Here is a 22,925-nt window from a genome sequence, read left to right on the forward strand (position 1 = left end):
ATTTTGTTGACGTATTCCGGTTGTCTGATGACGCTTGCACGTGACGTACTTTGCACGTAGGGGCTTTCCCGTCAATAAATTAAAACCTCAAAAAACACAATGACCTTGATGTAAAATTGTTAAATAATGATAAACAAGGCAATTTAGGTACTGTTTTAAAATATTAATCATAGACAATGTTCAAAATTTGTACGTTATTAGAATAATATTGACCTAACAGTCGTTAACAACGCCCTTCGCAAATGCAAAATGTCACGAGCTTCTGTACACGTGATTAATGTTTAAAACATTATTTAAAAAACAACAATTTTAAAAAAACATAAAAAAATGAGTAATTTTTGTAATTTACACGAGGTTTGTTTTCAGCGCATAAAAATATTATAACATTTATGTCATGCTTCGTTGCATCACATGGTTGCTTACATTGTTTGTAAACAATCATCCTGGCACCATACGTAATAAATTTGTACCAGTTGCAAAATGGTTGATAACCTGAACCCAGTAAAGCTATACGCAAAAGCTCATCCAATTGAGTGTATATTTTTCAGTGAATTCCATCATAAGCAGGGGCCAAGAATCACTTACCAAGTAAGACTTAAAAAAAAAGTAAAGTGACAACATGGGGTTTTTATATTAGCTGCTTCTTTTACTACAGCACTTCATTGCATGTAAGCAGTGGGTATCGAACCTAGGACCTCATGTAGTATAACCCAGTTTTCTAGCCACTACACCACCCACTGCTCATTAACTTTTGTGGCTTAGATCTTATTTATGTCACTTATTTTGTTTTGTCTTTTTTGAACTTAAATTTTTCTGTTATTGGTTTATTAATATGCCATGGAATTCATTTTCAATGCTAACATTGTTTTATTATTCAGTATCCAGATAGTGTTTTGATGAAAAATGGAGAACTGTTGGAAGCTGTTCTTAACTACATCATTCCAAAACCTGATCTTAAAAAAAAACTTATTACAACGTCTGTAAAATTTAATTATAACAACCCTAGTTCATAATATTTAAAAAATGCTACTACCTTTTGCCCATACATTACCATACCAAAAATTGATGACACTATTTGTTGTATTTATGTCCCTTTTTAGTTAACTTTTAAGAGCACACATTTAGATTCCAAACCTAATAAAACCTTGCCTTTATAGCATATATAATTAACTTTTCTCTTTTTTTAATAACTGAATTTTATTTCCCAGAAATGCTGTTGGTAAAAAAGTAATTGGTTGCCCAATTTGTATCGACGACGACACTTACATTCGAAACCAATATATTTTTAACTTTGGTTTAATTATTGACAACACCCATAAAAGCTCACCCTGCATTCCTATGGTAAAGAAATTGGCAAGATATATGACAGAACTTGAAAAAGAAAGCTATTTTGTTTCGAATGAAAATACAAGATCTCAGATACCGTGTACGTTGTTTTATTTTTTAATACATTCGAGTTTTATATTTGACAACGTGGTGGATTGGTAAAAACATTTGGCTTTACCATATGAGGTCCTGGGTTCGGTCCCCAATGCTTTTATGCTGTAGTGCCCTTGAGTAAGACGTCGTAGTTGGTGTAAACTTCTGATAATCCAGCACTTAATCAGCAGTCTAATTATCTTGCAATGATAATCTATAATATCCCAAACTGCCAAAGTCAGCTTGGGACTGGTTTGGGGTAACAAATGTTACTATATGTTCAGGTTGATATTAAAAAAAACAAACTGTAGTAAAAATACTTTTTGGTGATTTTAATAAAAAAAGTTAAATTTTTTCAGTTATTTTAAAAAACTTATATGAAGAAATAAATGCAGAAGGACAGTGCATGGTATCGGTAAATGAATCAACCACACTTTATCTTAAATTCTTCCCACCGAGTGTTAAACCTCCCGTTGTAAACAACCATGATGTTCCTATCTTATTGCTTCCACGCAAAGAATTTAAATCTGCAGAAAGAGACCTAACTACACAACAAGTTAGAACATTTTTTCAAGTTTAAATTTTTTTGTGACATGTTTTGTTTTGCAGTTTATTTGTAGATTTTTAGTCCCATTTTTGTTTTTTATCCTCGATATGGAAAGGTTAACTTCACAACCTCAACATAGAGTAACACAAGTTGTCTTAAAAATTAACCTATTAATTTCACCTTGGCAGGAGTTTGTATTATTTAAAGTGCCATAATCAACGGTGCTATAACAAAGAAGCAATGGGAATCGAACCCTTGACTTCATGCAGTGAATTTTTACCTATTTTATTAACTTTTATTTTGTATAGATATTACACTTTATCGATGGCTTTACCCATGTTCAAAAGATAGCAATGTTAGCTGATGTAGATCTTGAATTAACGAGGATATGTATTCAAAACTTAGCATTTTACAATTATGTTCATTTAATATCAATCTTCCAATACTCCAATGTGTATATGACTACATCAAAGCTAAATGGGTAATAAATATTATTCAATTAAACATTGTATGAACAAAACTATATTTTAACAACAAACGTTATGGTACCTTATTAAAATTAAATTTTCGATAGGCTATTGATTTTGAAAATCGATTATTGTCATAAAATAATATTGATTTTTTATGCAGTTTTATTTAACTTAAACAAATGTGTAGAGTCAATATTAGCTATTTGCGATTTACAATACTGTGTAACAATCTGAAGCTAAACTTTATAAATTTTTGAATGTAGAATAGTTGAAGACCAGCAACTGCAGGCCCAGTGTTTACAATATGTTGCACAGAAAGGAAATGTGTTGCCTTCTATACATGATGTCATGACCTTGTATTGTGGACTACATCCTGGAGTGACTGTAAAAGATTTGTGCATAAGACATCAAGAACAAACCTCAAGAATAAATGAACAGTAAGTGGTTTAAATTATGGTAAAAAAGGTTTATAACTTACAAATTGGTAAAGAACTACACTACACATGAGGTCGTGGGTTCAATCCCCACTGATCTCATGCTGTAGCGCCCTTGAGTAAGGCGCTATAAACGGTAGGAACTGCTGCTGAGCCAGCACTTAATCAGCAGCATAATTATCGGGCAATTATAATTTATAATATCCCAAACTGCCACAGGCAACTCGAGACTGGGTCGGAGGAACTGATGTTACTCTATGTTTAAGTCGCGCATTCAACTTTCCCACATCGAGGATAAAGATATATATAATTAAAAAATTTTAAAAAATACTCATTTTTCTGTTATCTTAGTTCTATTTGATTTATTAGTTCTGTTTTTTATAAGTTCTGTTTTTTTTAGCCTAATGTTTGCATACATTACAAAATCCAAATTATGTGAACTTTTAATTTCTTGTGTAATTTTATTTTAGAAAATTGATCCAGTTTGGATTAATACACGGGTTAATTCGAAGAATAAATATGTATCCAGTGCGACCAGAGTCAAAATGGCAACAAGTATTAAAATTCTAATTCCTATTACCTCTAATTTTTTAGCATACCAAACAACAGTGTATATAAATATATAGATAACAAAGATTTTGAAATTTTTTTATATTTTTAGAGTGTAAATCACAAACGCTACACTACTGGACAATATAGCGCCGATGAAATTTGTTGCAAATTTGCAATGAGCCGAAACGAACTAGTTACAAGACTGGAGAATGATGCAAACATTGTTACATGTTGGAAATAAATTCACCTCCTAAAAGTAGATATTATATGCTAGACAACATGTATAATATCCAATAAACTTTGGGTTTTTGCAGCTGTTTTCATTGGACTGCGTTAAATACAAATCCCTTGCTATCATATTTTACCTATCTAGAAAAAGAAAAGGGGAAAATGTTGTAGGTTTTTTTTTGTATATATCTTTATCCTCGATGTGGGAAAGTCGAATGCGTGACTTAAACATAGAGTAACATCAGTTACTCCGACCCAGTCTCGAGTTGCCTGTGGCAGTTTGGATATTATAGATTATAATTGCCGGGTAATTATGCTGCTGATTAAGTGCTGGCTCAGCAGGAGTTCATACCGTTTATTGCGCCTTACTCAAGAGCGCTACAGCATAAGGTCAGTGGGGATTGAACCCACGACCCCATGTGTGGTGTAGCAAGCGTTCTTACCACTACACCACGCTGCCGGTTTGTAAGTGCCTGTTTAGTTTATTTTTTCAATTAAATATGTAAACAATAGTCGCTTTCTATTAAGTATAACATTATCATGATGTTGCTTATTTTAACAACCTTAAGAAATAACATTACGTAATGTTGTATTTGCACTAAGCCAAATGTTATATTATCCACTGTACTTGAACATTTAAACAAATATTTTCCAACGCAAAGCTAATAAATCAATTGTAACATTTATTGATTTTTAGAGTTTCGGTTTTAAAAATGTTAAAAATAACAGAATTATGAAAGAGAATATAAAACTTTCAAGATTTACTGTAAGAAATATTGTTTAAAATATAGTGAAGTAATGGCCTTAATATTTATTTAATGGTCGTTTAATGATTAAAGGCGTAGGATAGAAACATTAATCCACTAGGTCCATAAAAAGAAAAGTTTTATTAGCCTAAACAAACACATAAACAGCGTTCTCGTTTTAAAACTTAAGTTGTGATGAGGTAAAGTTAAAATAGAAGACGCCCATTAACAAATTAAAGGTGTAACCATATTTAATAGGTACTTAATATGGTTCTCTAACAAATTTTAAAACCAATTCGACATAAACCACCAAAGTCACAAAAACAATGCATTTTTAAATATTAAAAAATAAAAAAAAATAGTTATATATCATTAGATAGAGTAATTACCGAGTAAGAATATATATGTATTTTGGGTAAAAGTATATATTTTAAAGAACCGTAAAAAGAATCAGCAAATTTCGAAAGTTTAAAATCGGACTTGATTTCAAATATTTACAGTTTATTAACTTCCACATTTAAGCAGAAGTAATTTTAATTTTTCGATGCTGCGCAAATGTTTTTTTCGTTATATCAACTCATTTTCGCTACAACCTTTCAGTCGATAAAATTTTGTTTCTTTAAAACAATAAAAGTAAACACGCTTTACCTCAATACGTCCTTAAATATTTGTATAGTGTTGAATATTAACATTATGGTGTGCTTACCCAAAGAACAATTATATCGGCCTTTGCACGTTATAATAGCGCCGGACGGTTTAGTATTATTTTTTAAATTTTAAATTTCGAAACCTAATTACTTTTATAGATTTTTACAGATAAGCGCGCCCGTATTTTGCGCCAATTAATTTTTATATCTATTAGTGATGTTGCAAGCAGTTCAAATGAACACAAGACAGTTGTATTGAATAATAGCTCAGTAAACATTTTCAAAGATCTTATAGTTTAGATAAATAAGGTCTTGAGGCGGGATTAGATCACGTGGTTTAAACGTGGTCGCTCGTAAAACGTCGTCTATAAAGAGTGACAAGCAAAAAACAGTTAAGCTGTTTATGTAAATATATTTTATTTTAGAATAGATATTGGTATTTAAAATTGAAGAATTAGGATTGGTTTAATAATTATTCGTTGTAGTTTTTTTTTAATTTAAAAACAGTGATGAGGCTGCCATTTTTCTGCATCGTGGTTTTATGTGTTACAACTTACGCAACAGGTAAATTTTGGCGCCTTTTTTACCGAACTTTTGACAATGTTTAATTATGATTAGGCAGTAAATATGCCCCCAAATTTTAAAATAATTTTATTATTTTTACGTAAGAAAAAACGATTGCTCCAAAATTTTTAAATATAACGTTAACAAACACGTTAATTGTGTATTTAATTATTTATTAATCTGTAAGCGATTAGTTTTAAATAATCAGGGAATTTAACACATGTAATATAATTAGTCGAATTCTCTAGTAATTTGGTTTTTAATAATAAAGATGGTGTCTTTATTAATATCGATTTACAATAAAATTTTACCAAAACATGCTTTTAGTGCCTTGGGTTTTTAAGTGACTTTGACGATCTTTATTATATTACGTTTATTAAATTGAAATTTTATGATGTCTATTAAATTTGACGCCATTTATTTTTCCCGCCTAAACAAAAATTTAAAATACGAATAAGCAATTCAATTGTGTTATTGTTACTTTAAATAAAATATCTTAAAAACAATAAAAAGGTGTATTTTGCGGGTGTATATAAAAAACTAACGAAGTTTTAAACGACCACTGTTTATTGTAATTTACATTTACGCAAATAAATAATTATATCCCTAACAAAACGGTAAATTTTTTAACTTAAAGCAGTAAGGTTTTACCAATTACAACATTCCAAAATAAGTTAAAATAATAATTTAAAAAATGACTTTATAAAACAATAATTATTAAACTTTTACACTTAAAAGCCTGTTACGCTGCTACAGGCCGTTTGCTGAATTATTTAAAGTTATTTTAAATTGTAGGTGATGACTCTATTTCCACTGGAAAAGGAATATTTTTAACTGAACCACAAGACCAACTAGTTCCACTCGAATCAACAGCGACGGTTTCTTTTCAATGCGAGGCCCAAGTAGAAAACCCAATTTACGAATGGGTTAAAGATGGCGTTGACGTAGACAGCGGTACGATTGTTGTAACAAATGGGTTTATTAAAAAAGTTTTATAACAAAAAGTGCTTTTCAGAATAATATTTTTATACCTAGGCCCGAATTTAAAGGTACTAAGCGCGTCCTTAAATTATGGGCACACTTTAAAACACAAACACTATCTAGAAAAAAAGTAAGGGCGTTTAATATATATAGATTAATGTTGATATTTTTTAAACTTTTTAGCAAACAAAAGGTACGAGATATTTAAAGGGTCGTTGTCCATTAAAACCCCACAAAAAGAGGATGCAGGGAGCTATCAATGTTTGGTACTATCTGCAAATGGCGACCGTATTGTTAGCAACTACGGCGTACTTAAATTCGCATGTGAGATTTTTGGTCAAATTTTTTGTACACAAATTTTGTTACAATTAAAAGGCAGTTATTAAGTATTAAAATGGATCTTTATATTTTTAGATATAAGCCAATTTGTGGATGTTGTAGCGAGTGAAACGATTAAGAAAACTCAAGGACATGGATTTGCAATACCATGCGAAAACGCTGACTACTATCCAAGTATATAGATTTTTTTAGAGTAATTTTTTAATAATATAGCCAAGGACCTTTTTGTATAAGCTCCATTAAATTAAAACCTTTATTTAGAAAACTCTGTTGCCTTTTATTGGGAGCGAAAAGACGACTTTGATATTATAAAACCTCCTGGTAACACGGAGTTATACGTCTCGCAAAAAACTGGTTCACTTTATTTCTCTAACCCTCAATTGGAAGATAGTGATAAGTATTCGTGTCGAATAAGATCTGCGTGGTCAGTAAACGATGAACATAAGACGGTGAAGTCAAGCACAAATAACATAGTGATCGTTGAAAGATCTAGTAAGAAAAAAATTAGAACCCAAATTAGTTTCAAAATAAGATCGTTAGAATTTCACAACAATCATAAAACGTTTTCAAAAATGCCATTATTTATTAGTTGGCCCTGCAAATGTAGTCTTACCCATAAAAAATTATAAATTAATTGTTTAAAGTATATTTTAAATTAAGACTTATTTTGAAATGCTGCTAAATATTTACACTTTTTGGTTTTGTTGCAGCTGCCAACTTGGCACCAGAATTTTTGTTGAAACCATATGGAGTAACTTATGGTGTTTTGGGTGGAATAAAATTGCTGGAATGCTTTGCTGGTGGAAAGTAAAACAAAAACTTTTTTGTCGATTTTATCAAATATAATAAATTTCTCAAATCAATAATATTTAATTTTTTATCTAAATTTTGTAAATTCATTTTTACATAAAATGTGGCTTTTTTAACAGCCCAACACCAGAAATAACATGGAGTAGGTTGGAGGGATTACCGATAGGCCACACTATCACCCCATCCCAACAACTTCTTTTGCAAAACATCACAAGTGATATGACTGGCACTTATACTTGTACTGCTACAAACTCTGAAGGAACTGTCCAGGCGTCTGGACAACTACATATGCAATGTGGGTAACATAATCTTATGTGCATTATATAGGGTCAGCAAACCGGCAGCGTGGTGTAGTGGTAAGAACACTTGCTACACCACACATGAGGTCGTGGGTTCAATCCCCACTGATCTCATGCTGTAGCGCCCTTGAGTAAGGCGCTATAAACTGTATGAACTCCTGCTGAGCCAGCACTTAATCAGCAGTGTAATTATCGGGCAATTATAACCTATAATATCCCAAACTGCCACAGGCAACTCGAGACTGGGTCGGAGTAACTGATGTTACTCTATGTTTAAGTCGCGCATTTGACTTTCCCACATCGAGGATAAAGATATATACAAAAAAAAAAGTTAAAAAATTCAATATGAAATTTGACCCATAAAAAATAGATTTTCACAGCTTAAGGTCATGTCATCAACCTATCCCAGGACTGTATTCCTTAAAAACAGACCTTTTTTACGAATTAACTCTTTTTTGTGATGTTAATAGATAAACCTCAATGGACGGATGAAATAGTATCGCTTAGTGTGGATGAAACCTTGGATACCAATATTCACTGTTCAGCTTCTGCAGAACCCTATGCTCAATATAAATGGTTAAAAGATGGAGCACCAGTTCAGGAAGGACACCGTATACGTATTGTAAGCATATTTTCTTCATTAAAATCTTATTTTTTTATAAAGAACTTTTCTTATTGTGGAAAGGCTGATTTTAAACATTAACATAGAGCAACATTTGTTTAATAGTTAGTGTCTTTGCAGCTGGGCTATAACTTTAAAGAGTTTTTTAAAAACAAACTTTTTGAGATCTTTTCTGTGATTTTAGTTTTTGTATAATAATGCTTTGTTGATAGGTAAGTGATAAGGAGGGAAGTTTCCTGCAAATAATGGAAGCAAATATGTCAGATCAGGCAATATATCAATGCATTGCAACTAACGAACTTGGAAGTATATTCTCAAGTGCAAAGTTGACTGTAAACTGTAAGTAAAATACTTTTTTGTAAACCATAAAAAAGCAAAACCATTTTTTAAAATTTAAACTGTCCATGCCCATACCTTATAACTATAATGTGAAAACAAATAAATTTATGTGTTATTTTAACATTAGATTTCATTAATTATGTTTTAAATCGGCAACATGGTGTAGTGGTAAGAACACTTGCTACACCACACATGAGGTCATGGGTTTAATCCCCATTAATAATATCCCAAACTGCCACAGGCAACTCGAGACTGGGTCGGAGTAACTGATGTTACTCTATGTTTAAGTCGCGCATTTGACTTTCCCACATCGAGGATAAAGATATATAAAAATCATCACTGTTTTAAATGCAATATTTCATAGCCTATCCCCCACAATTTAACCCTGGAAGCCCGGACATAATTGAAGTAAAAATAGGAAGTACAGCAAACCTAACTTGTGATGTAAGTGCTGCACCACCACCCAATGTAACTTGGTATGATGGGGAATACGAAATACAATTTGTGGACAAGTAGGTTCTAAACTAAGCTTGCTATTTATAATTTTAGATTTTTATGAGAGCTAAAATGTTAATTTTTTTGTGTATATCTTTATCCTCGATGTGGGAAAGTCGAATGCGCGACTTAAACATAGAGTAACATTAGTGACTCCGACCCAGTCTCGAGTTGCCTGTGGCAGTTTGGGATACTATAGATTATAATTGCCCGATAATTACGCTGCTGATTAAGTGCTAGCTCAGCAGGAGTTCATACCGTTTATAGCGCCTTACTCAAGGGCGCTACAGCATGAGATCAGTGGGGATTGAACCCACGACCTTATGTGTGGTGTAGCAAGTGTTCTTACCACTACACCACGCTGCCGGTTATTTAAAAACTTATAATAAATATAATAAAATATATAAAGTTTTTATTTTCCCATTCTTATCTTTAAGTTGCTATGACTTGTTTAGTGGAATATATCTTGCATTTTTGAATTAAATACTTATGTTTTCTCTGCTTTTATAATGCTTTAAATTTTATGCCAGTACACAAGAGAATTTGGTAAAAATATTACTACACTAAAAGCTGTATAAATAATTTTGTTGTCATAGTTACATGCTGGATGATGGCAAACATTTGTTGATCAAAGATGTAACACTAGGTGATGAGGGGGAGTATACTTGCAATGCGACAAATGTACTAAATCCTGTTGGAGTGACAAGGGATATTTTACTCAAAGTTTTCGGTAATTTTGCACAATTTTTCCTAAAAAAACAAGATAGCATATCTAAAGACTTATTCTATTTAATATCCTTAATGTCACCATACAATTATTTATAGATAAGTGTTAACATTATTACCCATGTCAAGACCACAATTTTAAGTGAGGTCGTGGGTTCAATCCCCACTGAGCTCATGCTGTAGGGCCCTTGAGTAAGGCGCTATAAACGGTATAAACTCCTGCTGAGCCAGCACTTAATCAGCAGTATAATTATCGGGCAATTATAATCTGTAATATCCCAAACTGCCACAGGCAACTTGAGACTGGGTTGGAGTAACTGATGTTACTCTATGTTTAAGTCGCGCATTCGACTTTACCATTTCGAAAATAAAGATATAGGTATACAAGTTGTTTAACAGACAATGTCATGCGTCCGACAATATTTAAAATTGTTTTTTAAACTTTGAAGGCATATTTTTTATTTAAATATTAATTTATTTTAATCATTTAACCAACTTTAATACAGAACCAAACGTGATAACACAACCGCCAAAAAACTTAACTGTACACGCTGGGGGGAACACAGAATTAAACTGTGGGGCAACATCTGATCCAAATCTTGAACTTAATTGGGTTTGGAGACAAAATGGTGATGTGGTTGCAGAATATGGTACTCATTATGTGACTAATGGAGATACATTAATGGTGAATACTATGTAAAAAAAGAAAAAGTTTAAGTGATATCTATTTTAAGAAATGTTAACAAAAAAAACAACATCTATATACATTAAACTAAACTTAAATTATTATTAGTTAAAGTCAGTCACCAGTGCTCAAAGTGGAACATATGAATGTTGTGCCAATACTAAGGTATCAACAGCTTGTGCAAGTTCAATTGTCATGGTTATAGGCAAGTTAAAACATTTTTAAAAATATTGCGCACCATACAAAAAATCCTAGTTACATTACAATAATAGTTGACCGGCAGCAGGGTGTAGTGGTAAAAACACTTGCTACACCACTAATGAGGTCTTGGGTTTAATCCCCACTGATCTCATGCTGTAGCGCGCTTGAGTAAGGTGCTATAAACGGTATAAATTCCTGCTGAGCCAGCACTTAATCTGCAGCATAATTACCGGGCAATTATAATCTATAATATCCCAAACTGCCACAGGCAACTCGAGACTGGGTTGGAGTAACTAATGTTACTCTATGTTTAAGTCGCGCATTCGAAAAAAAAATATTCCAAACAATTTAAGACCAGGGAAGCAAATGTTACCTCTATGTTTAAGCTCTAGTCAGCCTTCTCATACTAAGGTTAAACGAGTATATTATTCTAAAACTATTATTGTAGGCCCACCTGAGCCACCAACTGATGTTATCCAAACCACCGAATCCTCAGTCACAGCTCATATTACATGGTCAATCCCTGAAGACAATGGTGCACCAATTACAAACTATCTTGTATATGGCAAAAACGAATTTGAAAGTGAACTTAAACTGCTGTCGACGTCGCCCAATTATCTTAATCAAACATATTGTGACGCTCTTAACTTGCTTCCCTATAACCAATATCAATTTTCAGTTGTAGCCATTAACATGAATGGAATGAGTTCTTTCAGTGAGATGAGTGAGTTGGGACGTTATACAACACCAGCAGGTTTGCTTTTCAAACATTTTTCGATCTTTAAGTTATTTTAATTTGTGTGCTTTATTGTATAGTTTTGAAACATGTTATGGTGCATAAATGTACAAATTTAAAACAAATTTTTTTTTATTTTTAGCACCTGTAGTAGCTCCATCTAATGTTGGAAATGGAGAGGGAAAACTTGGAGAACTCGTTATAACATGGGAGGTTAGACTTTCTGTCCAACTACTTTTCACATTTTTATTTATTTTAAATAATTGCCTTGTAATTTTTTTTAAAGATTTGAAACTATTACTACTTGTTTTGTCCATAATTATTATTTTTTTTTGTATATATCTTTATCCTCGATGTGGGAAAGTCGAATGAGCGACAAATAAACATAGAGTAACATCAGTTACTCCGACCTAGTCTCGAGTTGCCTGTGGCAGTTTGGGATATTATAGATTATTATTGCCCGATAATTATGCTGCTGATTAAGTGCTGGCTCAGCAGGAGTTTGTACCGTTTATAGCGCCTAACTCAAGGGCGCTACAGCATGAAATCAGTGGGGATTGAACCCACGACCTCATGTGTGGTGTAGCAAATGTTCTTACCACTACACCACGCTGCCAGTTTTATAATATAACACTAAGGTTTATTATCCTAGGATAAACATTAAGCTTTCTGATTTGTTTGTAGCCATTACAACCGGAGTATTACGGATCGGATAGGGAAGGTGTTTTATACGAGATTGCTTATCAAAAATATGTAGATACATCCACAGGACTATTGGGAGAAGTTCAATGGATTACAGATATAAAAAGGGGATACCAATCATCAGAAATAACAATCACAGTACTTTAAATATTAAAAATAACTGACAATAAAATTAGCTAAGTAACTAAAGGCCTTTCATTTACCAAAATGATGGTGCCAATCATAATTTAAACATTTAAAAAAATATATTAATTAAGTAAAAAAAAAGTTTATAGACACAAAAAGGACCACTAACAATATTAGTCATTAATATACAAGACCCAAGACTTTGTGGCTGTATTTAAAATGTTATTTTAATTTTTTTTTAGGTAAGTGTGGATGAAATTTATGAGAGGTATGAAGCCAAAGTAAGAGCCGTCAACGACTTAGGAGAAGGGCCATACAGTGAAACTGTTTCAGTTTATACAGCAGAAATAGGTGCAATTTCAAAATCTTTAAAATTTTTATATTGCCCTTGTGTTTAAAACCAAATGAGAAACACCTTTCTTCTCATGCACCACCTTAGTTTTATATTTGTTACTATTTTTGTGCAATTAGTAAACCAAAATTATAACAATCAAGACTACAGGCAGTTGTTTTTTTTGTATATATTTTTATCTTCGATGTGGGAAGGTCAAATGCGCGACCTAAACATAAAAAAAACATCAGTTACCCCAACCTATTTTCGAGTTTACTCAGCAGGAGTTTGTTTATGGTGATCGAACCCAGGACCTCATGTAGAATAAAAAGTGTTCTGACCACTACACCACGCTGTCAGTAAATATGTTTACGTATTCTAACTAACTATCACAGTTTATTTTCAAATTTATGACATTAAATTTACCTCTATATAATAAGAATATTACAATATAATTATTATATCCGAAAAAATTTGACATTATTTTTTCCTTAACAAACACAGCTCCAAATGAAGCACCAAAAGACTTTAAAGTAACTCAAAAGGAAGCATATTGGGCAGACGTTGCATGGGAACCAGTAGCCCATAGCACTGGATACACAAGACTATATTACGTAACTATCACCCTGTTTATTTTTTATTCTTATTTAAAAACCCATTAACTATAAAAATATGTTAATACCCATAGGTGCGCATTTGTGATGTAATGGCGGATGAAATCTGCGAAAATCAGCAGCAGTGGGAAACTAAGGATGAGAAACCAAAAATTCATTTGATTGATTTAAAAGCGAACAATGTGTACAGCATTTCAGTTGCTGCAGCTAATTCTGCAGGTATCATTATAATAAAAGATACCATACTTAACTTATACATAAACAAGTTTTACCATACTTAACTTATACATAAACAAAAAATATTGTAAATAACACCAACGCTAATAAAATTGCACATTACTAACTAAAGATTGCTAATATCAAGTTAAAATATTTTTACAATGTACAAATTCAGGTATTGGACCTTACAGCACTTGGTGGGAGTTTACAACTAATCAACCACCCCCAAAAAATCCCCCGCAAAACTTTAAAATTACATTTCATAAGCAAAAGGTGCATGCTCAATGGGACCCAATACAAGTGGAACCCTTTGAGGCCAAAATTAAAGGATATGTGGTAAATATTATTTGCATTTATACTTTCTAACCACACTCGTACTTACTAATATATATTACCATAAAAACCAACAGCTTAACAGTGCATTAAAATATAAAATTTAAATTTGGGCCACTTATTAACATAACCTAGCAGCGTGGTGTAGTGGTAAGAACACTTGCTACACCACACATGAGGTCGTGGATTCAATCCCCACTGATCTCATGCTGTAGTGCCCTTGAGTAAGGCGCGATAAACGGTATGAACTCCTGCTGAGCCAGCACTTGATCAGCAGTATAATTATCGGCAACTATAATCTATAATATCCCAAATTGCCACAGGCAACTCGAGACTGGGTCGGAGTAACTTATGTTACTCTATGTTTAGGTCGCGCATTTGACTGTCCCACATCGAGGATAAAGATATATATACAACAAAAAAAAAACTTTGAATAATTTTAAGCGCTTAAAAATTGAAATAATTACTGTATTTAAAAACTTGTTGATAATATATTTCTAGATTCAATATTGGTATATAAACGAAACCAGTGAAAATGCAAAAGAGGTCTACACCCAGGATACAAGTTTTGATTTTGAATTACCCAACCAGGCAGACTATGATTTATGGGTGAGAAGTTACAGCGATGGGGGGTTCGGAACCCCATCCGCTACAATCTCAATATCAGGGGACCCAGGTATTATAAAAATTTAATTTTGAACTGAGCTAGTTTTTTTTTTATGTATATATCTTTATCCTCGATGTGGGAAAGTCGAATACACGACTTTAACATAGAGTAACATCAGTTACTCCGACCCAGTCTCGAGTTGCCAGTGGCAGTTTGGGATATTATAGATTATAGTTGCCGATAATTATACTGCTGATTAAGTGCTGGCTCAGCAGGAGTTCATACCGTTTATAGGGCCTTACTCAAGGGCGCTACAGCATGAGATCAGTAGGGATTAAACCCACAGCCTTATGTGTGGTGTAGCAAGTGTTCTTACCACTACACCACGCTGCCACATTATGTTAAATGATTTGATGGTATCTGGACAAATTGAATAAATTATAGCCGTAGGGAAGTTTAATAAGTTTTCATAAGCTAATCTAAATAGCAAAACATACTTTGGGTTTTGATAATATTAGTTATCAACCCTTACTAAATTTTTGCTTTTTCAGGGACAACTTTGAAATATTACGGTGGAAAAGCTAACACTTTGCATCAAGGAAAAACCATTTTCGTCTCGATATCTCTCCTGTTAGGTGTTTTGTACTCACTGCATTAATCATATTAATAAAATTAAAAAACTCAGCTAAAAGTATTCGATACCCCTCTTTAAGATGGAAATTAATGAAGAAAAATAAATTGTTTTTATACAGTTGTTGCTAGGCTATAATTTTTGTTGAATTTGATAACGTTGACACGATTGAATGAACCTTTTTAAGTTGTGTTTCTAATAATTTTTGTTGCAATGAAATTACAATCTGATTTATTTAATTAATTTAATTTTGTAATATTATGCAATTTTGTCTTAAATATTTGTTTATTTTTGCACAGTTAAATTATTAACTTCCTTATTTGATTTTGTTAGGGATAAAGTTAATAAAAAAACTTCTGCAAAAAAACAATTGGGTACTATTTAAATCTACCTAATTTAGATAGAAATGTTTTTGGGATAAATAAAAAGGCATCCATGTTTAAAACACAGACATTTAAATATACATAATGACTGGCAGCGTGGTGAAGTGGTAAGAACTCTTGCTACACCACCCATAAGGTCATGGGTTTAATTCCCACTGATCTCATGCTGTAGCGCTCTTGAATAAGGCACTATAAACGGTATGAATTCCTGCTGAGCAAGCACTTAATCAGCAGTATAATTATCAGGCAATTATAATCCATATTATCCCAAACTGCCACAGGCAACTCGAGACTGGGTCGGAGTAACTAATGTTACTCTATGTTTAAGTTGCGCATTCGACTTTCCCACATTGAGGATAAAGATATATACAAAAAAAAAATCTAAAACGGGGTCTCCACCCTCTTTAGTAAAACAACTTTATCTAAAAGATTACACAATAATAAAAATTTGCTTACTTTTAAATGTTGAGTCGATACTAGCAGTTTTTAAACTTTATAATAGAAGAGAGTTTCCATTCAACGAAGTATGTTAATAACAAATTCATATAACGCGGCCTCGGAATACAATTTTAAAACACAATAGCACATGGCGTACATATCTCAGAGTTGCCAATTTTTTTGACGTAATATTTGTTATTTGCCCTTAGAATTTTAAAATCTTTACTTGTTTATTAAATGAAATATTCTTAATAGAATGAAGTGGGGTTTATTAAATAGAATACGACTTAAAACGTTGTGTTTATAAGTTTAAAAACCTACGATTTTATCTTAAGTTTTTGCTAGGGATTTTAACCATAAAACGTAAGTTGTAAAAATTAAAATAAGAATATTTTAATATTAAAATAACTAAAATTCTATTTTCTTTAATTAGATTTTAAATTCAGTTTCTTTAAAGGTGTTAGCATATTTTTAATGTGTTTTAAAATTTTGAAGAGTTGTCGTTTCTTTATTATTAGCTTTAAGAAAAAGGGAAAAAACAAGGAAATGAAAATATAAACTTAAATTTCTAATTTTGTAAAACCTTATAAAAAGACCAAGAAGCTTTGAAATAATAATTTAGATTTCGGTTTTGGCAATATGATTAATTTAATTAATCGGATCTTTACATAATTTTTTTTAAATTCTAAAATCACGGAAATCCATAAAAATAACACATTCCATTGCAACTGAAATTTATTAAGAAAAGTTAACCATGTTGCGCTGGGTTAAAGTGTAATGAAATGAGGTTTGGAAGATGTGGTCTATCCTCAAGCTTGCTGTACTCCAAGTAGAACTCTTTCGCAACTTTCCTCCAATTCTGGCAGTCAAAATAGTAGTAAGTTCCCTGTTCATATGAGCTTGTTTTCATTCGTGGCTCAATTCCGGGTGCTCTTGTGATCCAGATCCTTTCCTCTTTGTGGTACCTCCAATCCCGATTATAAAGCTCAGCAGCAGCAGCAAGTTGTAGAACATCCCCTGGGTTGGAGTAGTAAACATAAAACAAAAGATCTTCTCCGTATCGGTTAAGCTTAATAGGGGCAAGCTTATCTCTTATATGAGCGTTGGTAAGATACTCGCTTGGTACAAAGAAATCGATGTCTTGAAGTCGGCAGGGTTGCCTAGAAAACGGGGATTGGAACTTATGATAGAGATTATCAGGAGAATTAAGGTTAAGACCCAAAGTGGTTAGGTCACTTCCAAGAGCAAGATGAACTAGAGTTGGATCCGTTTCCGCTGCTTTAATAAAAGCAAACAAACCGACTATTCCGTATTGATCTGTTAGCATGGAGTTGGGTATGTGTTTAATCGAGTTATCAGAAGACACTTGAATTCCTTTCTGGTGGTTGGGCAGTGTAGGTTTTTGGTTTGATCTGTCCAGCATTACTTGGCCGCCGATCTGCAAACTTCCGAGAGGATTAAACTTGCTGCTCGACTCGTCCCCTCTTCCATCTTGTTCCGGGAAAACAGCTTTCATAACATTCATAGCAGCCGCACCTGGCAGCGCTGGAAAATCTTCTTTGTGAATTTGAAATTCAGTATTTTCGTTGGGCTTGCTTAATAGGCCAACGTAAGGAGCTTTCGAATTGCCTGAACTTGAATTTGGCTGAGAACCAATCGGTCTTGTTCTTTGCTGAGCAAGGGCTGGAAAATCAGATTGCTCCAAATTGAAAGGGTTTAAACCAGGACCTCCGATGTGGTTTACGGGTGACGAGTTTTGAATGGGTTGTTGTTGTCTCATTTGAGATAAACTTTCACTGCCGATTGCACTCATGGGCATGGGTGATTGTGTAGAAAAAGATGAATGGTTTCTACTTATTGTGGAATTGAGTAAACGATTCCCTGGTTGCTTCATGTTATTGAACAAATCAATTGGAGACATGTCAAGTCTATCACTGACTTGTGTTGGACTGGGCATGCCTGGGCGATTTATTACATTGCTTCCAATTTGGCCGGGATTTTGTTGGCTTACACTCATGTTGTTTCGATTGATTGGCAACATTCCTCGGTTTTGATTCAGAGGCATGTTATGATCTGAGTTATTGGTTGGAAGATGGTTCCCGGTGCCTAAAAGGTTTCTTGGAAAACCAGGTTGGGAACCGACACCACTTCGGTTACCCAACACTCCAGAATTATGCTGCCCGTAAAAAGCAGAAGAGAGGGACGATGATTGACCAAAAAGATCTGTCACATTTGTGGAATTTCCCAGATAGGAAGACATATCGAATTCGCTTTCCTCTGGCATTTTATTTTTCTTTGGCGTTCCCATGTTTGAGCTAAACATTATGTTAGCTGCCTTTTCAGACTTTTGTGTTCTTTCATTAACCATTAATGCAGTTTATTTACTGATTGTCGAATTCCGTTTAACACTCAACAGCAAACCTTATTTTCGACACAAATTTACATACAAGTCAACTAATTTCCTGTGACAAGAAGAAAATTACACTAGAATTTTTAATAAGCATGGTTTAATTTAAAAACATAGTAAAAAAATGAGAAAACTGTAAAAGCGTTGGGGTGAAAAAAAACTAAGATAGTATAAATTAAGTAGTCAGACAGACATTTTAAAGCAGTAAAATTTAACTTATTCAAGCAAAAAGCATGCTTACATCTTGTAACAACATAAGTTATATACTGTAGTTGACATTTGTTTAAGCGGAACATACAAATTTATAAAAAAAATCTTCAAAAACCAGAAACGAAAAACAAAGCAAACTATTATCTTTTTTGTCAACCTACTAGTGGCAGATTTCTATTTCTAAATGGGTAAACAATCGCTAAGCCCGTACCTAAATTTTACTTGAAATATATTAACCTATGTTTTTATTTAAAAAATTGGAATTTTTTTAAATAAATTTAATGTGTATTGTATGTATTTAAATATAAAGAGAAAGGGGTTGAATACAAAACACCACTAGTGGACAACTGACTTAAACAGCTGGTTTATTAAAACGTGCGCATACTGGCTTAGAACAAATTTGTATTACTTACATTTGTTTATAACGTACAGAAATAAATAGACAAGAATGGATGCTAGTAATATTGCTTCAATGCTTAAAGGCATAGACAGATACAACCCTGAGAATTTAACTGTTCTAGAACCTTACATAAACAAACAAGTCGAGGAGAATTTTTGTGACGAGTCAGCGAACCTTGCAGTTCTTAAATTATACCAATTCAATCCATCCTATTTCCAAGTCGATATTGTGTGTAATATCCTATTAAAAGCACTAACCAATTTACCAAGTGCTGATTTCTCATTGTGTGAATGTTTGATTGACCAAAATCATCATGAAGACCCACAGATCGGAAGACTTATTTTTCTTCATCACTTATTGGAAACAAGCGACTACCGTCTCTTCTGGAGGGAGCTGGATGCTACTCCAGAATTGATTGATGGTTTCAAAGGCTTTGAGGATGCTATAAGAAAATTTATTTGTAAAACGATCGCAGTTTCTTACCAGAATATTCATTTATCTGAATTGTCCTCGCTTCTAGGAGATCTAATTGATTCAGATTTAGATAAATGGATAACTGAAAATGGTTGGGTTAAAAAGGAGAATGATTTAGTTTTTGTTGCCAACCAAGAGGAGAGTGTAAAAACCAGAAATATTGTCGATAAAGTTAACTTTGATAAAGTGCAAAGTGTAATGGCTTCAGGCATAGTTGCCTAAATGTTTAGGTGTTGGGTTTTAAAACTTTTTCTAATATACAAAGATTGTAAAGCGCTGGCAAACATTTTTAAATGTGATATACAGTTAATTAAATAAAGTATTTGAAAAGCATACCAATTTGTTTCCATTTTTTACAAATAAACATTTTAATATATGTATAAAAAATAAACTGATATATATTTTTTGTTAACAATTTTTATAACTTCATTATTAAATTGTGGTATGTTTTTTTGAATTATTTGTAATCTTCCCCTCGATTTACTTAAAATGGTTGATTGTATACTGATAATAAAACTGTTTTACTATAAATAAAGCTGCAAAACAAAAATAAACAACAAAATTCATAAAAAAATAATTCATTTCATTAAAAAAAAATAAAAGCACATTGTTTTAAGTATTACATGAATGATAAAAAATAAAAGAACAAATTTAACTTGAAATAATTTTAATAGGACCTATTCGATAAATAATAGCTAACCTAATATGCTACTAGTTAAGTGTGTAAGCATATGTCTGGCACATTGAGATTGTTCAGTGAAATATAAATCACAATAAAAACAGGTATAGTTGGTAGTGTCCATAGTAAGGGGTGATTCTAAAACAAAAGAAAAAATTTCAACCACAATTTATTTAATTTTAAATTATTTTTAACTAACCTTTAGATAAAGTTCCATTAGGCTCTTTTAGTTCTTTGGTTGGCGTAGAACTGAACAAAAATATTTTAACTTAGAAAAACCTAATCAATAAATTTACATTTTGAGCCGGCAGCATGGTGTAGTGGTAAGAACACTTGCTACACCACACATAAGGTCGTGGGTTCAATCCCCACTGATCTTATGCTGTAGCGTCCTTGAGTAAGGCGCTATAAACGGTATGAACTTCTGCTGAGCCAGAACTTAATCAGCAGAATTTCCCACATCGAGGATAAAGATATAGACAAAAAAAAATATATTTAAATAAATTTAAATTACCTTGTTTGTGTATTCTCTGAGCTATCTGATGATTTGCGTTTTTTAGTATTAGGTTCTTCTGCAGTTTCTAAAAAAACCCACAAAATTATTTATTTTTTAATACCACAATTTATCAAAAATATAAAGATTTCAAATTAATTACAAACCTGATACAATCTGAGCAGTGTTTTCACTTATTTTGGCTACACTGTCATCCTTAGTTTTAGGAATATGAATTATAACTAATTGTTCGTTATTTTCCGGTTCACCAGTCATGGTAAAAACATTAACTCGAGGCGAACGTTCTTCATTCTGTTCACTATGTTTTAATTCTTTTAAACTTTTTTCGGAAGTTTTTAAAGTTTTTTGTGTAGGTAATAAACCGTTCTGTTGATTCACAAGTTTAAAAGCAAATTTTTTGCTCATTAATGAAACAATTTGTGATAAATATCGCCGGGTTTCACTTCCAACAATATTTTCAGTTGTAACGTCAGATTCTAAAAACATAAAATGATTTTAAAAAATAATTTACAAAAATTTAGAAGCTTAAAAAGAGAAATAATAAGGCCACTACTTGATAATCGAGCTGAGTTGATGTCTCTTTCTTTACATGATTTTAGAAATCGATTAACATTTAAAAGAAGATCTTGCTCCGCTCTTCGGGATGTATTCACAATTGGTTTGTCAGAATTTGACCAAGGGCATGCTCTTTTTACTGGCATAGAATTTGTATGAAAAATTGGCATTGATTTGTTGGAATTAATGTTTTTATTATTGTCTTTCTGTGAGGAGGGAGTTGTTTTTAAATCTTCGTCATTTCCAGCAACCGTAAATCTACATTCGAGTTCACTTCGGTTAGAAATCTCCCATAACTTTGCTACCTCAAGAAAGTAACTTACAGGAAGAACAAACTTATGTGACGATTTTTCCACAAAACTAGTTCTGTCCATTTCAGTAGACTCCTCAGATGCTGGCATAAGTCGATAACTTTTAGGTGATGAGTTCACGAAACGGGTGTGAGCTAGTTTTTTAATATTGCCCTTGGAAACAGGTAGCCACGGCAAATTATACGACATCTTCAACAAATCTCGATCGTCAGATTCGATTTTAAGACCATCAATTGAAATGTTGTTAGATGGATAACTTGGCAGTGTACGAGATGCCTCATTAGTTGGTGTAAAAAACTCCCGGTGTGATGATGTGCTGTTAGGTTTCGATTTAAGTAATACAGAATGGCAGTGATTTGAAGTCATTCTTCTTAATCTAAAATTTAATATATAAAGGTAATGTATCTTATATAGCTTTTTTTTGTATATATCTTTATCCTCGATGTGGGAAAGTCGAATGCGCGACTTAAACATAAAGTAACATCAGTTACTCTGACCCAGTCTCGAGTTGCCTGTGGCAGTTTGGGATATTAAAGATAATAATTGCCCGGTAATTATGCTGCTGATTAAGTACTGGCTCAGCAGGAGTTCATACCGTTTATAGCGCCTTACTCAATGGCACTACAGCATGAGAGCAGTAGCTAATAAACAATACGTGTCACAATTCTAGTGTTGCTGGTTTAACTACTAATGTTAGTATATGACATCTTAGGCCAAACCTTTGCGCTTATTACATATATTGTAGACAGATTTTTAATTGATAAAGAAATAGAAAATATTAAATAATAGGCAATAGGTGATCATATCGATCAAACCTGTTTAGACAACAATTAGTTTACAAATTAAAAAAAAAGTTATAATGTAACAAAAACTATACTCAGATAAGTCGTACAATAAGTTACATACGATCCACCAAACTTATTTTCCATTTACATTTTAAACTAATATATATCAAAATTATTAAATTAAAATAAATATGTTTTATACACTTACCTTGTTCAATTTCACGATGACGTCACCTAAATATTACATCACGGTAAACAATATTTTATAAAAGTAGACACTTTAAAAAAAAGTATTTAAATTTATTTTATCCTCAAACACATTTTATAATTTTTCAAAGTAAAGTTATTTAAAACTAAATATATTAC

General features: G+C 32.5%; 5 protein-coding genes across 6 annotated transcripts; 3 read left to right on the forward strand and 2 right to left on the reverse strand.

The window, feature by feature from the left end:
* Positions 1–441: 441 nt before the first annotated feature.
* LOC145746245 (GATOR1 complex protein NPRL2-like) lies at positions 442–4,306 on the forward strand. Its single transcript, XM_082564483.1, has 8 exons — positions 442–588; positions 879–976; positions 1,209–1,426; positions 1,779–1,975; positions 2,275–2,447; positions 2,700–2,873; positions 3,341–3,425; positions 3,532–4,306. The coding sequence occupies exons 1-8, from the start codon at positions 481–483 to the stop codon at positions 3,661–3,663; spliced, it is 1,185 nt and encodes a 394-aa protein (XP_082420609.1). The 5' UTR covers positions 442–480; the 3' UTR covers positions 3,664–4,306.
* A 1,246-nt stretch (positions 4,307–5,552) lies between these two features.
* LOC145746002 (contactin-4-like) lies at positions 5,553–15,430 on the forward strand. Its single transcript, XM_082564180.1, has 22 exons — positions 5,553–5,607; positions 6,403–6,561; positions 6,772–6,912; positions 7,003–7,101; positions 7,189–7,419; positions 7,638–7,734; positions 7,857–8,032; positions 8,507–8,658; positions 8,871–8,997; positions 9,362–9,509; positions 10,089–10,222; positions 10,725–10,903; positions 11,012–11,108; positions 11,553–11,858; positions 11,983–12,053; positions 12,525–12,680; positions 12,911–13,019; positions 13,504–13,613; positions 13,688–13,832; positions 14,008–14,168; positions 14,667–14,841; positions 15,324–15,430. Exons 1-22 carry the CDS (start codon positions 5,553–5,555, stop codon positions 15,428–15,430), a joined length of 3,135 nt encoding a protein of 1,044 aa, XP_082420306.1.
* A 1,268-nt stretch (positions 15,431–16,698) lies between these two features.
* On the reverse strand, positions 16,699–18,865 carry LOC145745279 (CCR4-NOT transcription complex subunit 2-like). Its single transcript, XM_082563307.1, has one exon. It carries the CDS (start codon positions 18,590–18,592, stop codon positions 16,973–16,975), a length of 1,620 nt encoding a protein of 539 aa, XP_082419433.1. The 5' UTR covers positions 18,593–18,865; the 3' UTR covers positions 16,699–16,972.
* A 325-nt stretch (positions 18,866–19,190) lies between these two features.
* Positions 19,191–20,275, forward strand: LOC145744682 (eukaryotic translation initiation factor 3 subunit K-like). The gene has a single exon (XM_082562595.1). The coding sequence runs from the start codon at positions 19,290–19,292 to the stop codon at positions 19,935–19,937; it is 648 nt and encodes a 215-aa protein (XP_082418721.1). The 5' UTR covers positions 19,191–19,289; the 3' UTR covers positions 19,938–20,275.
* A 2-nt stretch (positions 20,276–20,277) lies between these two features.
* Positions 20,278–22,799, reverse strand: LOC145744681 (uncharacterized). 2 transcript variants are annotated; one of them, XM_082562594.1, is made up of 6 exons: positions 22,768–22,799; positions 21,462–22,150; positions 21,055–21,384; positions 20,909–20,975; positions 20,594–20,643; positions 20,278–20,532 (listed from the first exon to the last, which is right to left on the reverse strand). In XM_082562594.1, exons 2-6 carry the CDS (start codon positions 22,138–22,140, stop codon positions 20,411–20,413), a joined length of 1,248 nt encoding a protein of 415 aa, XP_082418720.1. In that variant the 5' UTR covers positions 22,141–22,150; positions 22,768–22,799; the 3' UTR covers positions 20,278–20,410. The 2 variants fall into 2 exon arrangements, with proteins under 2 accessions (XP_082418720.1, XP_082418719.1); XM_082562593.1 differs by lacking the exon at positions 22,768–22,799 and having other exon boundaries at positions 21,462–22,700.
* Between the last annotated feature and the right edge of the window lie 126 nt (positions 22,800–22,925).

Source organism: Corella eumyota, chromosome 3, assembly GCF_963082875.1.
Source record: "Corella eumyota chromosome 3, kaCorEumy4.1, whole genome shotgun sequence".
NCBI lineage: Eukaryota > Metazoa > Chordata > Ascidiacea > Phlebobranchia > Corellidae > Corella > Corella eumyota.

Bases quoted from the DNA above. Each gene is read 5' to 3' on its own strand.
- LOC145744682 (XM_082562595.1), top strand. From the start codon at position 19,290: ATGGATGCTAGTAATATTGCTTCAATGCTTAAAGGCATAGACAGATAC.
- LOC145744681 (XM_082562593.1), bottom strand. From the start codon at position 22,248: ATGTTTAAGTCGCGCATTCGACTTTCCCACATCGAGGATAAAGATATA. The intron at 20,644-20,908 runs GTAATTTAAATT...ATTTTTGTTCAG, and splicing joins TCAGAGAATACACAAACAAG to TTCTACGCCAACCAAAGAAC. The intron at 20,533-20,593 runs GTTAGTTAAAAA...CTTTTGTTTTAG, and splicing joins TAATGGAACTTTATCTAAAG to AATCACCCCTTACTATGGAC.
- LOC145745279 (XM_082563307.1), bottom strand. From the start codon at position 18,592: ATGGTTAATGAAAGAACACAAAAGTCTGAAAAGGCAGCTAACATAATG.
- LOC145746245 (XM_082564483.1), top strand. From the start codon at position 481: ATGGTTGATAACCTGAACCCAGTAAAGCTATACGCAAAAGCTCATCCA. The intron at 589-878 runs GTAAGACTTAAA...TTTATTATTCAG, and splicing joins GGCCAAGAATCACTTACCAA to TATCCAGATAGTGTTTTGAT. The intron at 2,448-2,699 runs GTAATAAATATT...TTTTGAATGTAG, and splicing joins ACTACATCAAAGCTAAATGG to AATAGTTGAAGACCAGCAAC.
- LOC145746002 (XM_082564180.1), top strand. From the start codon at position 5,553: ATGAGGCTGCCATTTTTCTGCATCGTGGTTTTATGTGTTACAACTTAC. The intron at 6,913-7,002 runs GTGAGATTTTTG...TTATATTTTTAG, and splicing joins CGGCGTACTTAAATTCGCAT to ATATAAGCCAATTTGTGGAT. The intron at 10,904-11,011 runs GTGAATACTATG...AATTATTATTAG, and splicing joins CTAATGGAGATACATTAATG to TTAAAGTCAGTCACCAGTGC.